The sequence below is a fragment of the Ailuropoda melanoleuca genome, chromosome 1 (genome assembly GCF_002007445.2).
Source record: "Ailuropoda melanoleuca isolate Jingjing chromosome 1, ASM200744v2, whole genome shotgun sequence".
NCBI classification, from domain to species: Eukaryota; Metazoa; Chordata; class Mammalia; order Carnivora; family Ursidae; genus Ailuropoda; species Ailuropoda melanoleuca.
Genome location: NC_048218.1, coordinates 73670656 through 73684452, shown reverse-complemented (window position 1 = coordinate 73684452; position 13797 = coordinate 73670656). Strand labels below are relative to the sequence as shown.

At 39.6% G+C, this 13797-nt stretch overlaps 1 protein-coding gene across 2 annotated transcripts in view; it reads left to right on the top strand.

Moving 5' to 3' along the window:
- Positions 1-230: 230 nt before the first annotated feature.
- Positions 231-13797, top strand: part of CCDC50 (coiled-coil domain containing 50) — a 70791-nt gene continuing 57224 nt past the window's right edge. Inside the window, exon 1 of one of the 2 annotated variants that reach the window (XM_011229395.3) lies at positions 231-710. In XM_011229395.3, coding sequence (XP_011227697.1) covers positions 662-710 — 49 coding nt within the window. In that variant the 5' untranslated portion in view covers positions 231-661. The remainder of the gene's footprint in view (positions 711-13797) is intronic. The other variant, XM_011229396.3, reaches the window with a different exon arrangement.

Here is a 13797-nt window from a genome sequence, read left to right as displayed (position 1 = left end):
GGAAATCTCAGCCCCGGAACCAGAGCACAGAATGCTGTAGACGCGCGTGACAACACCGATTATGTTCTGGGTAACCCATGTGGCCCTTTTGTTGAGGCCTTCAGGACACAAAAGCCCCACCGACAGACGCGACCCTCCGTGGATAGGGAGGCAGGGCCCGGGGGCGGGGGCAGAGCGGGGGCCCCAGCCTCGGGGGCGTCGCACCGCACAAAGCAGGCAGCAGGGAGGCGGCCTCGGGCGCCGATCTTCGCTCGCCAGCCACTCGCAGTTGTGGTTACAGACCTGCAGCTCCCCTCCCCCTCCCCACCCAGGCCCGCCCGCACGCCTGCCCGCCTGCCTTTCTGTCTCCTCTCTCCCTCCGTACTGGACGGCCCGGGTCCATTTCCGGGCTCCGGATATTTGGTATCGATCGGGGCAGGGGGCGCGAGAGCAGGTGGCTGCGGCGGGGTAGCTGGGCCGCTAGCCTGGGGCGCCGGGACGGTTCTCCCGCCGCCTTTGTCGCTAGCCCTTCCGCGCCTGCCGCTCCTCCCCCAGGTCGGCGCGAGCTGCCGGCCGGACTTTGCGCCGCGTCGGGCGCTGCTGCTGCGCGCGCGGGGCCGCTCTCGGGGCCGGCGGCGGCGGGGAAGCGGGCGGCGAGGGGCGGCCGGGACCCTGGCCCAACATGGCTGAAGTCACCATCGACCAGTCCAAGCTGCCCGGAGTCAAGGAAGGTAGGGCCCGGGGCGCGAGGCGCGCGGGGCCCCTCCCCTCTCCCAGACTGGCTGTCTCCGGGCGGGGACGTCGTCCTTTTGGCCCCCGAGGCCCTCGCGCGGGCCCCTCAGGTGCCCTGGCCCCGGTACCCTGGCCGGGGACAGAATTGACTTGAGGCTCTACTTTGGTACCTTGGGAGAGTCATGACGTTCTGAGCCCGGTTTCTCCCGTGCGAGGAAATGGGGGGAGAGAGGATAGCAGCACCCTCATCAAGTGGTTGTGCAAATGTTCTGGCGAAGAGCAAAGCGCTGAAGAGCTGGGTAAATCTGACTTATTTGTGTCCTTAAAAATCGAGGCCCAGCCTAGCTGGCTTGAAGGCTAGGAAGCGGGGAGGGGTTGACGTTCAGTTCCTTGTGGAGCCTTTGTTTTGAAACTTGACTCTTTCCCTCCTTCTTTCCACTTTTCCTAGCCCAGCGTCTGGCTGGCTGACTTTCCCACCTCCCTCAAGGTTTAAAAGTTTAGTCTTGGCACTCTCCAGCGGGGGCAGGCTGATGGGAAGCTGCTATAAGCATTTTCTTAGGAAAAGCANCCAGCGTCTGGCTGGCTGACTTTCCCACCTCCCTCAAGGTTTAAAAGTTTAGTCTTGGCACTCTCCAGCGGGAGCAGGCTGATGGGAAGCTGCTATAAGCATTTTCTTAGGAAAAGCAGGGCAAGGGGAAACAGGGAACTGACTGGTAACCTTGATTTTTAAAGGCTCTTTATACTGATGTCCTGGGAAATTATGGTTGATTAGTACTGGTCTGGGTTAGCCCCTGGCAAGTAGCCTTTTGACTTCCCTCCCTTGCTCTTGGTTGACTGCTCCAAGATCTAGCATTTTTTTGTTGAAATTTTGGGTGCTGGATCACCTTAACCTTTAGTTATCTTTGGCTCTTCTTTGGCCCCAGTAAGTGTGGAAATCCCAGAGTGCTATCCAGGCTTTCAGAGGTTGTCTTTGTTGTGAGTGTCATTTGTTTCAGCTGCACAATGTGGCCTGGGGTGTCTTGGGAATGTGGAATTGAAAATAAGAATTTTTGCTTTCTTGGAACTGCATGTTTCATTGACAACTTGATTTGACTCTGATGGTCTTCTTGTGGGTGTTCAGGCCCATCCCAAAAAACCAAGTAAGCTTGACTGCTTTCCTTCCCAGATTTCGAAATACTAGGAGGTAGAGTCGCTGGTTTTATGTAGAATTTTTAATGGGGCCCAGCCTGTCCTATTGTTCCTGAAGGGTGTTAGAGCTTAGGCCTGAGATCTTTCGACCTTTCAGTTTGCAGCAAGGCTTTGGTGAAGATTCAGGTATTCACATGTAAATGTAGTTTTCATAGCACTGTCAAGTCCGGTGCCCGAGTGAGAGGAAAGGCAGATCTGCACTTTAAAAGTCCTAGTCTCTGAGATTGTCTGGTTGTACTTAGCCTTGTGGGTAGGAGTTTCATGGACAGATGTCTGTGTGTTGGATGTCTCTTAAGAAAAAGTGACCCTGTGTAGTGTGTCATGCTTCCTTGGGGAAGGGTGATGAGTAGAGTGAACACTGGAGTTCAAACACAACAAGCGAAGTATTAATCATGTGGTGCAGTGATTTTACCCAGCCCCGTGTTACCTGTCGGTGACCTGGAACAAACTTGAAGCTCACTTTCTGTATATGCATTTATATTGACTCTTAGGTCTTCTGGTTTCTAACCAAGACATGAAAGAGGAATGATTTATTCTTATACATTCTTTCTCAAGGGGTTCAAAAAAAAACACAACACTTTCCATCTAAAAATGCAAGATGTTTCTATTCCTAAACTCTGGAATTTTAGCGCATTCAGATTGGCTTTCACTTTGCATAATGTGGTGTTTGGCAATCCAGTTTGTGTGACATGGTAAAGTGGGAAGGACATTGGTGTGGCTCTTTCATTAAGTTAGTATTAAATACTGATTGATTTTGAAGGTGGTCAGGAATTGTTGAGATCATTGTCTCTGTGAGCATCTGACTTTTCTGGTTCCAAGGTCCTCCAAGGAAATGATGTGTTAGGCTAGGAACCTCCTAATGGTGGTGTAGTTTTTGATCTGGGAAGTATTCAAGCCTAATAAAGGGTATCTTTCTCTAATATAACTCTTAATTATGGCCCAGTAACTCCCTGACAATGTCTTTGAGCCCTAATTTAAAGAGAATAAAGCTGGTGCCCATGTTTGGGTAAAACATACACATTGAGACTGTTCTTAATACCGAAGCTCCAACTCAAGTTTGTAAAGGAAGTTTAGCGGTAAATTGCTTAATATCCTGGCGTAGATTTTGACGCTCTGTTTTTAAAAATCTGTCTCCTCCATTTCTCTTTTCAATCTAAACTTTGGTGGATTCATATACAATTACGATTTGGGGTCATAGGGTGGATTCCAGTAGAGATTAAGAATAATGCAGTGGATGTCTGTGGCTTCCCACTGCCTTTTCTTTGGGAGGGGTTGGGGGAGCCCTGTGACCTTTGTTGTGAACATCTCAGCAGAGGTCCTGGGTAACAGCTGACATCAGGGAATATTTTAATATTTTAAAATTTTCTTTTCTAGATTAAAATCCAGTGCTTTTTTAGTTTTAAGGTGGTCAAAGATATTCATCATTTGGACACACTTTTAAAAAGACCCAAAGTTACAGCAGTATTTTTACCTTAGGAATCTCTTAAGATAGGAGACAAAAGGGCACTTTTGAGTTTATATGTAGGTGAAAGGAATTAAGTCTATCTAAATGTCAACACACATCATTATTTCTGGTTTAAAAGCATATTTGGAACACACACATACTTTTTGTAATGGAAATACTGTTGCCAGTGTTTAGGAATAGTCCTTTATTTCTTCTGAAACATTTGAGCTTCTACCCAGCAAGATTTGAAATAATTCCAGCCATTGTTTTTTAAATCAGTGGATGTATAATTGAAAGGGATCATGCAATTTGCGAATGTTAAATAAAGGTATAGTCAGGTTCCAACAGTATTCTGTAGGTTTCTTAGTTTAGATCAGAGTTGGGAATATATTTTTCTAAAAATGAGTGCTTTTCTTCCGTTGACAAACTTAGATTTTTGGTCAATTTTATCTTCTTTGCCAAATTTTCTTTCTGATGCAACAGTCCAGACCCCTCACTTTCCTTTTTGCCCTCTCCACTTAGATTCCCATATCACTACTTAATTGGAGTGGCTCACTTGTCATCATAATCTTGCCCCTTCTCCTGTCTAAGAAAGTTTTGGCTCTTAAAGTGTTAGTCTAAGAGCTAATATTAGCCTGTCTGTCAACATTTCTAGACCCTTTTAAACTTTTACCAACTCCTTTGTAATTTTATAGGCAAGAGAGTTTTCCCATTTATAGCCTTTTAGCACAATACACCAACCCTCCCGTCAGTTCCCAGTGCCAGCCTTCTTTTTTCTTCTCTTACAGCAGTAAGAAATGCATTATGTATTATGTGTTTGTACTCGTCTTCAGATGGAAAGTTCCACCATCTCCGAGTTGGCTAACTCTGTGTGTGTGCGTGTCTGAAATCGGTGCACCTAGTGACTTACTTCTTGAAGTAAAAGCAGCTAGCTATTCTGAAAGAAAATCTTTTTCTTTTGTGAAAGATGAAGTTTAATACATTTTCAGAAATATGTCTCGAAAGCACTGATTCATTTTAGGTCCAGGACACCCTGGTGGCATAATGAGGTTAAGTTAAATTAATGGCACAAATCCAGAATTTGGGGAAAAATACAAAATTAGGTCTGGTGCAGTAAGATAAGCAAGTTTTCGCAGAGATCTAAAGCATATTGGGTGCACACTAGGCATGTACTGTGAAGGCAGTGTTTGTGAGACGTAGAGCATCCGGCTCCAGGGCAAACTCACTTTCTCTTTTCCTCAAAATTCTACAGCAAGTTTTTTTGGTTACTGTTTTTTAAGGAGACAATGGCTGGATTTACTTGGGTTGGGAGATTTGTATCTTTATTTATCTTTCTTTACCCTCATCTGGCTTCAGGCCTTTCACATGGCCAGAAAATATTCAGCAAATATTTGCATATGTGAGTGAATGAATGAATTAAATGCTCCCGGTTGGTTCAGGAATCATACCTCTGGCACAGTATATTATTATTATATATTATTATATATTAAAAATAATATTTTATATTCCTTCTCAGAGTCTAGGCTCTTAAAGGCCAGGGATAATGCCTTTTAACCATGGGAATCACAGATCACAATACCAGAATTAAATTTATTAAAAAATGTATTTTTTTATTTTATTTTTTATATAAAAACTTTTCATCTTTTTTCCCTAATGTTAATTTTCTCATAGGTGCATTTTAAAAATAGAGTTTACCTTATATAGATACATATAACATAAAAAGTAAAAAAAAAAAAAGAATTCTATGCTCTTCCTTCTGTCGTTGGAGGTAATCATTATTAAGAATAAAATTTTAGGGCGCCTGGATGGCTCAGTCGTTAAGCGTCTGCCTTTGGCTCAGGCCATGAACCCTGGGGTCCTGCGATCGAGCCCCACATCGGGCTCCCTGCTCAGCGGGAAGCCTGCTTCTCCCTCTCCCTCTGCTGCTCCCCCTGCTTGTGTTCCCTCTCTGACTGTGTCTCTCTCTGTCAAATAAATAAAATTAAAAAAAAACATTTAAAAGAATGAAATTTTAGTGAAGACACCTAACAGATGCTCTTTTGTGGTTTTGATTTTTATTGGAGTAATACGTTTAAAGCACTTATCTCACAATTTGGAAGTTGGAAAGAATCTTAGATACATGTTTAAAAAAAAGGGTTTCTCTATTGTGCACCCCCTGTTGCGCAAGGGTAGTTTCACAATAAACATGCCCCGTGGTGTATGGACGTGATCTTCACCGGAGTGGATAGGCAGTTGTGCAGAGTTCAAGGAGTTGCTTTAAAGAACCCTCTACATTCATACCACACCCAAAATGCCTCTCACATAACGGAAAAACTCTTCCAGTTTGTTGCTGTATGCAAGGATGCAAGACTTTCTTGCTTGAATGAGTTTTAAAAAATGGATAGAGCTGTCATTTGTAAATTAAGATTTTTTAATGAACTGTTTTTTAAGTCATTGAACTTTTTTTTTTTTAAACTAACAGGTACCTAAAGGACAACTTCTTCCATGTGTGAAACTGTAAAGTTAATTGATATTTAATCAAATGGTCTCAGAGTGGAAAGCATTAAAAACCACTAATCTAAGCCAACCTCCTCATTTTCCAGAGGAAAATCTGAGGGCTAGGATGGGGAAGTGAGTTGTACGGAACTGCTGAGGTTAAGTAGCTAGGAATTAGCACATTGGGACTAGAATTAGAAACATTTAAAGGTGCAAACATTCTCTCCTTCTCTGCCTTTTCCCTCCTCTCCCATTTTCTCCATTCTCTCCCACCTTCTCCCTTCCTTTTTCTTCCTATTCCCCCTTCCCCTCGTCATCTCTCTCTTTTAAATTATTCTGTAGATGCAAAGATTAATTTCTAATGTGTTTCATTAATACTGTCTTATGTTTCGAACAGTAGAATGAAAATAATGACAATTTCAGAGATGTTTTGATGTTATTTTAGAGATAATGTTTGATATGAATATTAATGAGTTAATATAGGCTTTATTTTATTTTTTAATTAAAACTTTTTTTAAGGTTTTATTTTTGATTCGTCAAATAAATTACTGAGTGAACTATGGGAGGTCATACTCCTGCCTCAATGCTCTGTCTAAAAAAAATGCATGTCTTCTCTGCTGTATTCAGCCTGATGGGGCTAAAGTTTAAAGGCTTGGACACTTAAAACATATAGGGAAATAAACTCAAAGAAAACCATAGGCTGTGGTTTTTCCACAGTCCTTGTCAGGGGTATGGGAGTTTTTATTGAGATAAATGAATTTGCCTTAGTGATAAAAAGCTGTGTGATATTCTGCTCATATAGAAAGCATTTATAGATACCACAAAACTTTAGTAAACTCTGCTTGAAATCCTAGTTTTCTAAGTACAGGAGCATATTTTTAAAATGAACCACTCTGCGTCATGGGGGGAAACAAATCTTTGCAGTTTCAAAAGTAGCTAGTGGGAAGGTCTATTGAATTAATATTTTTAACTGATGACCCATTTAAAGGTATCCTGTGCCTTCAGATATAAAATTAGGATACCCTAGATCTTGAATAAGACCTACAAGGATAATTGGTTTATATATGCAGAAGGACCTTAGGGATTGTTTAGATCATTTATTTCCAAGTGTTTGAATTTAGAAATCAGTGCAAAAGAGTTCCCAGATATTACCGTTAGAAGTCATGACAAACGTGCGCGCGTGCGCACACCCACGCCCAACCATTTATTTTGCCATCTTTTCATTTACAAAAAAAACCCCACATACATCATAGTATCTGCGTATGCATATGATAGTTGGTAACCATTCACTGACATAAAAACAGTGAAAAGTTTCTCATAAACCAGAACCAGGTGTAATGAGTTTTGTTTGTTATTTCAGTATTTTTTTTCTTTTTAGTCAAATTCACTGAGGTATAATTTATATACAGTAAAAATTCATCCTTAATTTGCAGTTTTGAGTTTTGACAAATGTATAGTCTTATAATTATTGCAGCAATCAAGACCAATACAGTTACATAACCCCCAAACTTCTCTACCTTTCTTCCCTGTCTCCCACTAGCCATTGATTTGTTTTCTGCCACTATAGTTTTTTCCTTTGCAAAAATGTCATATCATTTGGATCATAGAGCAAGTAGTTTTTTGAGTTTAGCTTTTTTCAGTTAGCGTAATATATCTGATACTATGTTGTATGTATTAGTAGTTAACGATTCTTTTTATTGTTAAGTTCCAGTGTTTGGCTGTAAGGCTGCTTGCTTATCCATTCACTTGTTGAAGAACATTTGGGTTGTTTTCATTTTTGGTGGTTATAAAGTCCCTGTAAACATTTGCATATAGAGTTTTTTTTGGTGAAAGAAAATTTTCATTTCTTTTGGGTAAGCACCTATGGTGGGGTTGCTGGGTCATATGGTGAGTGTATGTTTAGCTTTATAAGAAACTGCCAAACTATTTTTTGAAGTGGCTGTACCATTTTGCATTCCCACCAGCAATTTGTGTGAGTTCTGATTGCTCCGATCCTTGCCCACAGTTTGCATTGTCAGGTTTTTTTTTTTTTCTTCTTACTTTTAGCATAGGTGTATAATCAACACATGTGGCTTTAGTCTGCATTTCCCTAATGACTAATGATGTTAAGCCTCTTGTCTTATGCTTATTTGCCATTCTTATATATTTGTTGAAGTGTGTGTTTTAAGCTTTTGGCCCCTTTTTAAAAAAATAGATTGTTTTCTATTTATCGAGTTTTGAGAGTTCTTTATATATTGTGGAATCAGGTTTTATATCAGATGTATATTTTGCAAATGTCAATGGTTTTTAAACCTTTGTGCAACATTAGACTGTTCATGTTGGGAGCTTTACCATAAACACATTCCTGGCCCTACTAGATACCAGCTAAATCTCTTGGATATGGTCCCAGGAATCTGTAGTTTTTATACCCAGATTATACACTTGGACTTACACAATGGGCGTTTGCAATATACTGACTGAGAATACTGTGAACACCCTAGTGCAGGAATCCTCCCTACTCGAATTTCTCAAGTTTTTACAGTGGCACCTCATTTCTTTGTCAGTGTTCAAGAATGAGCAGCATTTTTTTCCCTTTCTAGTTGTTGAAATTTGTTCCTCTAAGGTAGGGGTCTGTATGCTATGGACCATGGGCCAATGCAGCCTATCTATCACTTGTTTTCATACAGCAGGTGAGCTGAGAATGGGTTTTATATTTTTTAATGATTGAAAAAAAAAAAGAGGAGGAAGGTTTGGTGACATGAAAATGCTATGAAATTGGTATTTCAGTTTCTTAAAGTAAAGTTTTATTGGAACAAAACTGTGCTCATTGTTTACATATGGCCTGCGGCTGTTTTCACGCTACCAAGGCTGAGATGAGTAATTGTGGCAGGGACCTGTGACAGGCAAAGCTTAAAATTTTTATTATCTAGTACTTTTTAGGAACAAATAGTGGGTTTTTTTGGACCATTTTTGATGAAACTTTAAAAAACTTCCTATTTAACTTTTTTTGATCTTCAATTATCACTATGAGCATCAGCTGTTAACGTTTCTTTAATATGTCAGTGTTGTTGGGGACTATTGCTGATTAAACTCTTATGATAGTGTATTTTATATTTGTAGTGACTTTTAAAAATACAGACATATCCTGATTTTTTCTTTTTTTTGTTTTTAGGGAGAAAAAAATTTACACTCCATATATATTTCTAGGTACTTCAAAATTGATTCTCTAGATAGAAGCCATGTGTAAAATAAGAGTATGTCATATGCCACCTCTGAGTAAGGGTCTGTGGGGTTTCATGAGTGAAGTGCATGAGTAAACAGATTGAACTTTTTAAAAAAGGTTGCTTATGATTTTTAACTAATTGCTTATGACTGGCTCTCTTCAAAATGTGTTACTGACATTTGCCTGAAGGAAGTGTTACTTCGTCTTCTTAGAAACTTCTATCAGAAGTACCTACGTTGATTTACCACTCTGCTTTGAAGGCTTAGTGTATAATGAGTGTTTCCAGTCTCAGTACAGCTCCTCAATGACTAAATACCAGGGGAGTCTCCACTGGACTTTTTTGGCTTTTGTTTTTCTACTGAGTAATAAAGGCTGAGTCACTTTCCATTAACTTTACTCTAGGACTTATAAAAAGTGTGAGTGGCTTATAAGGGTATCTTTCCCTCTTCACTGCCTCCCAGTCAACAACAACATTTGTTTCTGTTTCTATTTCTGTTTTTTTTTTTTTTTTTAATATAGAAGAATCCATGAGTTACTTTATTGCATTAATTACATTAATATTTGAGTAGCACTTTTCTATCAAATGCTTTAAAATGTTTTTTTCTTTCATATTATGAAGGTCTGTAAAATATGGAATGTTAGGGTTGACAAATAGTGTCAAAAAGTCCTTAATGTCTATATGGGAAACCTGAAGTAGAGAAAGAAAAAGAAGAGACTTGATTAAGATCGTTTTCGCCCCATCTGCACTTCTTGAGCTTGGTCTAACATCTGGGCCAACAGCTCTTTGGAAAGAACTGCCCATTCTCACTGTCTATTTATAGATCACTTTCTGGCTTTGCCTACAAAAGGTTCCTTATCCTATCAGTGATGGCTGGATTTAAACTTGACATGTCTGCTTCTCTTGTTTTCCCAGGTTTCCGTGGTCAAACCTTATTATTTCAAATTGGGTTTTAGTGGACCCACAAAGCATTTCTTCTTCTTCTTCTTCTTCTTCTTCTTCTTTTTTTTTTCCTGTAGTTTCCCCATTAGAGCTTGCAGAGCCTATCTTCAGAAGGTCATTTTGGCTATGTGTGTATGTTGGAGAGGAGAGACTGGAGGTTTAGAAAATGGTTAGGGAGCTATGGATAGACCCCAGTTTACTGTACTTTTAACATCCCTGAAGTCCAGGAACGTGGTTTTAGTGACTCTCAAGTTCCTCATACTAGGATAACTACTAGGCTTAAACACAGGGTTGCCAAAGAATTTATAGGCTAAACCCAGACACTTTGTGAGTAAAAAGGACGTTTCTAATAATTTCACCAGAGTAGATGGATACTGGTAATCATCCAACTAAAGGAGACATTGCTGAAATACCATGGGCAGTTGGATGTCATGACTGAGTGAGATCCTTGTTATAAAGCCTCTTCTGGTTATGTGAAGTTTTCATTGGCACTTAAAACCTGAAGGATACCAGTCTATCACAGATTGTCTTGATGTTCTAAATTTGTTTTCTGTTTCATGATTGATTGCTATGTAAAAAATGAAAACTTGCTCTCCAGATTGTAGAGTAGAAATCATTAGGGTGTCGTTCAGCTATTCATACTTGGGTTTATCAAAATTTTATTTTATTTTTTTTTAGTTTTCTTTCTGTTCCCTACTTATGGGTTCTCTCCATATATTCCCCCCAAAATGTGAGGAACAGATGTTGAAAGGATTTGTGCCAATTGAAGGGAGGTAAGAAATGCAGATATTTCTGATTCCTGTTTATTTGGCAATATGTACTATGCTTATCATTTTCTTTTTTATTTTAAATATAGAAGGAAGCTACATTTTTTCTCTGTAAACCTCCTCTATGCATCTTTTTAGTAATTGAGCTCCTCCTAGAACTATTTTGCAGTATTTGCTCTAGTTTACTGATACATTAAATAATTCATCCCAATTGAAATCAGACTTACAGTATAAAATTTAACTTCAGCAGACTGACTTCTTTCTAAAGGGAAATACCTTGAACCTAGACTTGTAAGACCTGGTTTTACATCTCCTATTTACCACCTATTAGGTGTAAGAACTCAGAGATAACACTCAGTATCTCTGAGCTTTAGTTTCCTTATCTGTTTATTAGAGGTGATATTTACTGTGCCTAATACATGGACTTGTGATGACAATGAACTGAAGAAATGGAGATGAAAAGTTTCTGTAAAATGTAGTGGTGTACAGTCAAGCTCTTGATGACATTGTTCAAGTTGCCCTGTAATACTTTGACTTTTTCACTTCTTTCAGACTGTAGTTCCTGTGAGCCCTGTTGTTCTGCCTGGAGTTCCCTTCAACACTATCCAAATCCGGCCTAGTTCTACACCCTCTCACCCCCACCAGACCTTGCTCAAGTGCTCTTTTTCTGTTAAGTCTGCCCTGCTGCTTTTCTGTGATTTCTTCACCCCACTTTGAACTACTTATTTCCTTGAGCAACGCATACCATTTTCTCATTCTTTCTCAACATGAGACTGGTGGCTGACTGATTTCAGTATTTTCTGGGGATCTTTACATATGGGAGATACTCCAGAAAACTTGTCAGACTATCTGACAGCTTATGTACACTCAGTGGACAGACTGACCAGAGCTAACTGAACTAATGACACTAGATTAAGAGCTATGATCATTTGCATGAATTCACTGGGGTAGGAATAGAGGACTAGGAACAGGTTGCTTTAACTTCTTGTATTTTTTTCCATTTGTCAAATTTCTGTAAGATGTTGATTGGTACTGAGGTTAAATCAAGGCCTGAAAACACAAGGTAGGTAGTTTCCTTTGCAGGCCGTGAGCTTATTTGTTTATGGATTGACTTTAGTTATGTAAGACTATGCTAATGTGTGCATATTTTCCAGGAATGTTATATGGTATCATTTTGTCACTGTTACTAGAGAATCCAGTGAAGTTTCTTAGATGGTGTTAGTTCCATTCCATTTTCTCTCTTAGATTTATTTTGACATAGAGGGAGCAAGGTTCTTATAAAGTTTTAACTAAACAGATCAAGCATAACACGTATTTTTAAAGTTCATCATTGTAAGGGGAGATAATTGTGAAGGATCTGAAAGTTTTGGGTTGGAGACTAAAGAGATGGATGTACAGATCGTAAACTTGGAGTGGTTTGTGATCAAAAGAAGGTGGGAAAGCATGAGCAAGAGCTCAAGAGTTTTGACTTTGGACATGGATATGTCCAATTGTGCTTATTTTGGAATGGTTTTCTAACTTGGGGCACACTGTTTAGTCTCTTTCAGCTTCATATGATATATTAGGAGTTAACACTGCTTTCAAAACAGGCAGTGCTGTAAAAAATAAATTTATACATTTATAGGCAGCTGTTATTTTAGTTTTTTCAAAAAACACCACAATAATTTGACTCCTTAAAAAAACAGTGAAGCAAGTAAATCCTGTAGAGCAGAAAGGATTTGGATGACTTGTCTTCCTGTTCACAAGATGCAGGCTGCCCCTGATTTTCTTTTACTTCCTCTGCAGGGGAATTACATGATAACCAATTTTACTGTAGAATGTAATGAAGCCAGTTTCAGTAGCATTGCGGAGAGAAATCCAAAGCATTTTAAGAACACATTCCACTTGAACTTAAAACATTAGGTAATCTCTAAGAAGAGTTCTGAATATAGAGGGTGTTCACTTTCCTGGGCTGTGATCGTCTGGCCCCGCATAAGCCTTTTAGTTAATGACACAGTTCACGTTTATATTCATTGGACAATAAATGACTGATAACATGGTCTCATTTTACCCAGATACTGAAGGCTCTGTCAGAATTGCTAGTTGAAACAGGAAAAAACTACTTTTTTTTTAATAAGGCACCAGATTAAATGAAAGGTTATTTTAAGATTTATTAGTCATTGACGCTACTATACAGATGAATAAAAGCAGATTTGCCATTTTGTATGGTGGAAATAGTTAAACCACCAGAAAGCAGTATTTGGCGCAGGAGAAAGCACAACAGTCATTCTATAGGGTAGTCTTTTATACAGGCTGTGATGATCACATTTTAGATGATATGCTTGTGTCCAAGAGACAAGTGTGTATCACTTACTCTGGATCGGGTACATTTCATGCAACCCTATGTCTAAGTTGGATTAATTCTTTTTTTTTTTTTTTAATATTTTATTTGAGAGAGAGTGTGCATAGGTTGGCAGGCGGGAGGTGTGGGGAAGGGCAGAGGGAGAAGAAGGTTCCCCACTGAGCAGGGAGCCAGACTTGAGGCTTGATCCCAGGCCCCTAGGATCATGACGTGAGCTGAAGGCAGATACTTAACAGACTGAGCCACCCAGGCTCCCCAAGTTGGATGAATTCTTAATTTGGACTGTTTCCTTACAGCTCAGGACATTGAGGTTCTGATTTGGAAAGTGACTTGTTAGAGGTCACTTGGTGAGCTGCTGAGAGAAGCAGAACTAAAATTCTGTCAGGTGTCTGGAATTAAGAACAGGGCTCTTTGTACTTGTATGTTCCTTATATGCTACAGTAAAGCCATATTTCTATACATTGGGCAAGACATATCCATATTTCTTACAGTAAAGATACCAGAATGGCATGTGGATTTGGCAGAAGGCCTTCACTAGAGCAACTCAAAGAATAGAAATTAGGAAAATCCATCTAGTTTTAGGCATGCACTGTTTTTAATTTACGTTAGTGGGTTTATATTTTGTCCAGCTATACCTATACTCAACAGTTTACCCTTCTATCATTCTTGATGTTGATTAAACTATTAATTATATGACTTTCTTATATAATCCTACTTTGCTTTCTAACT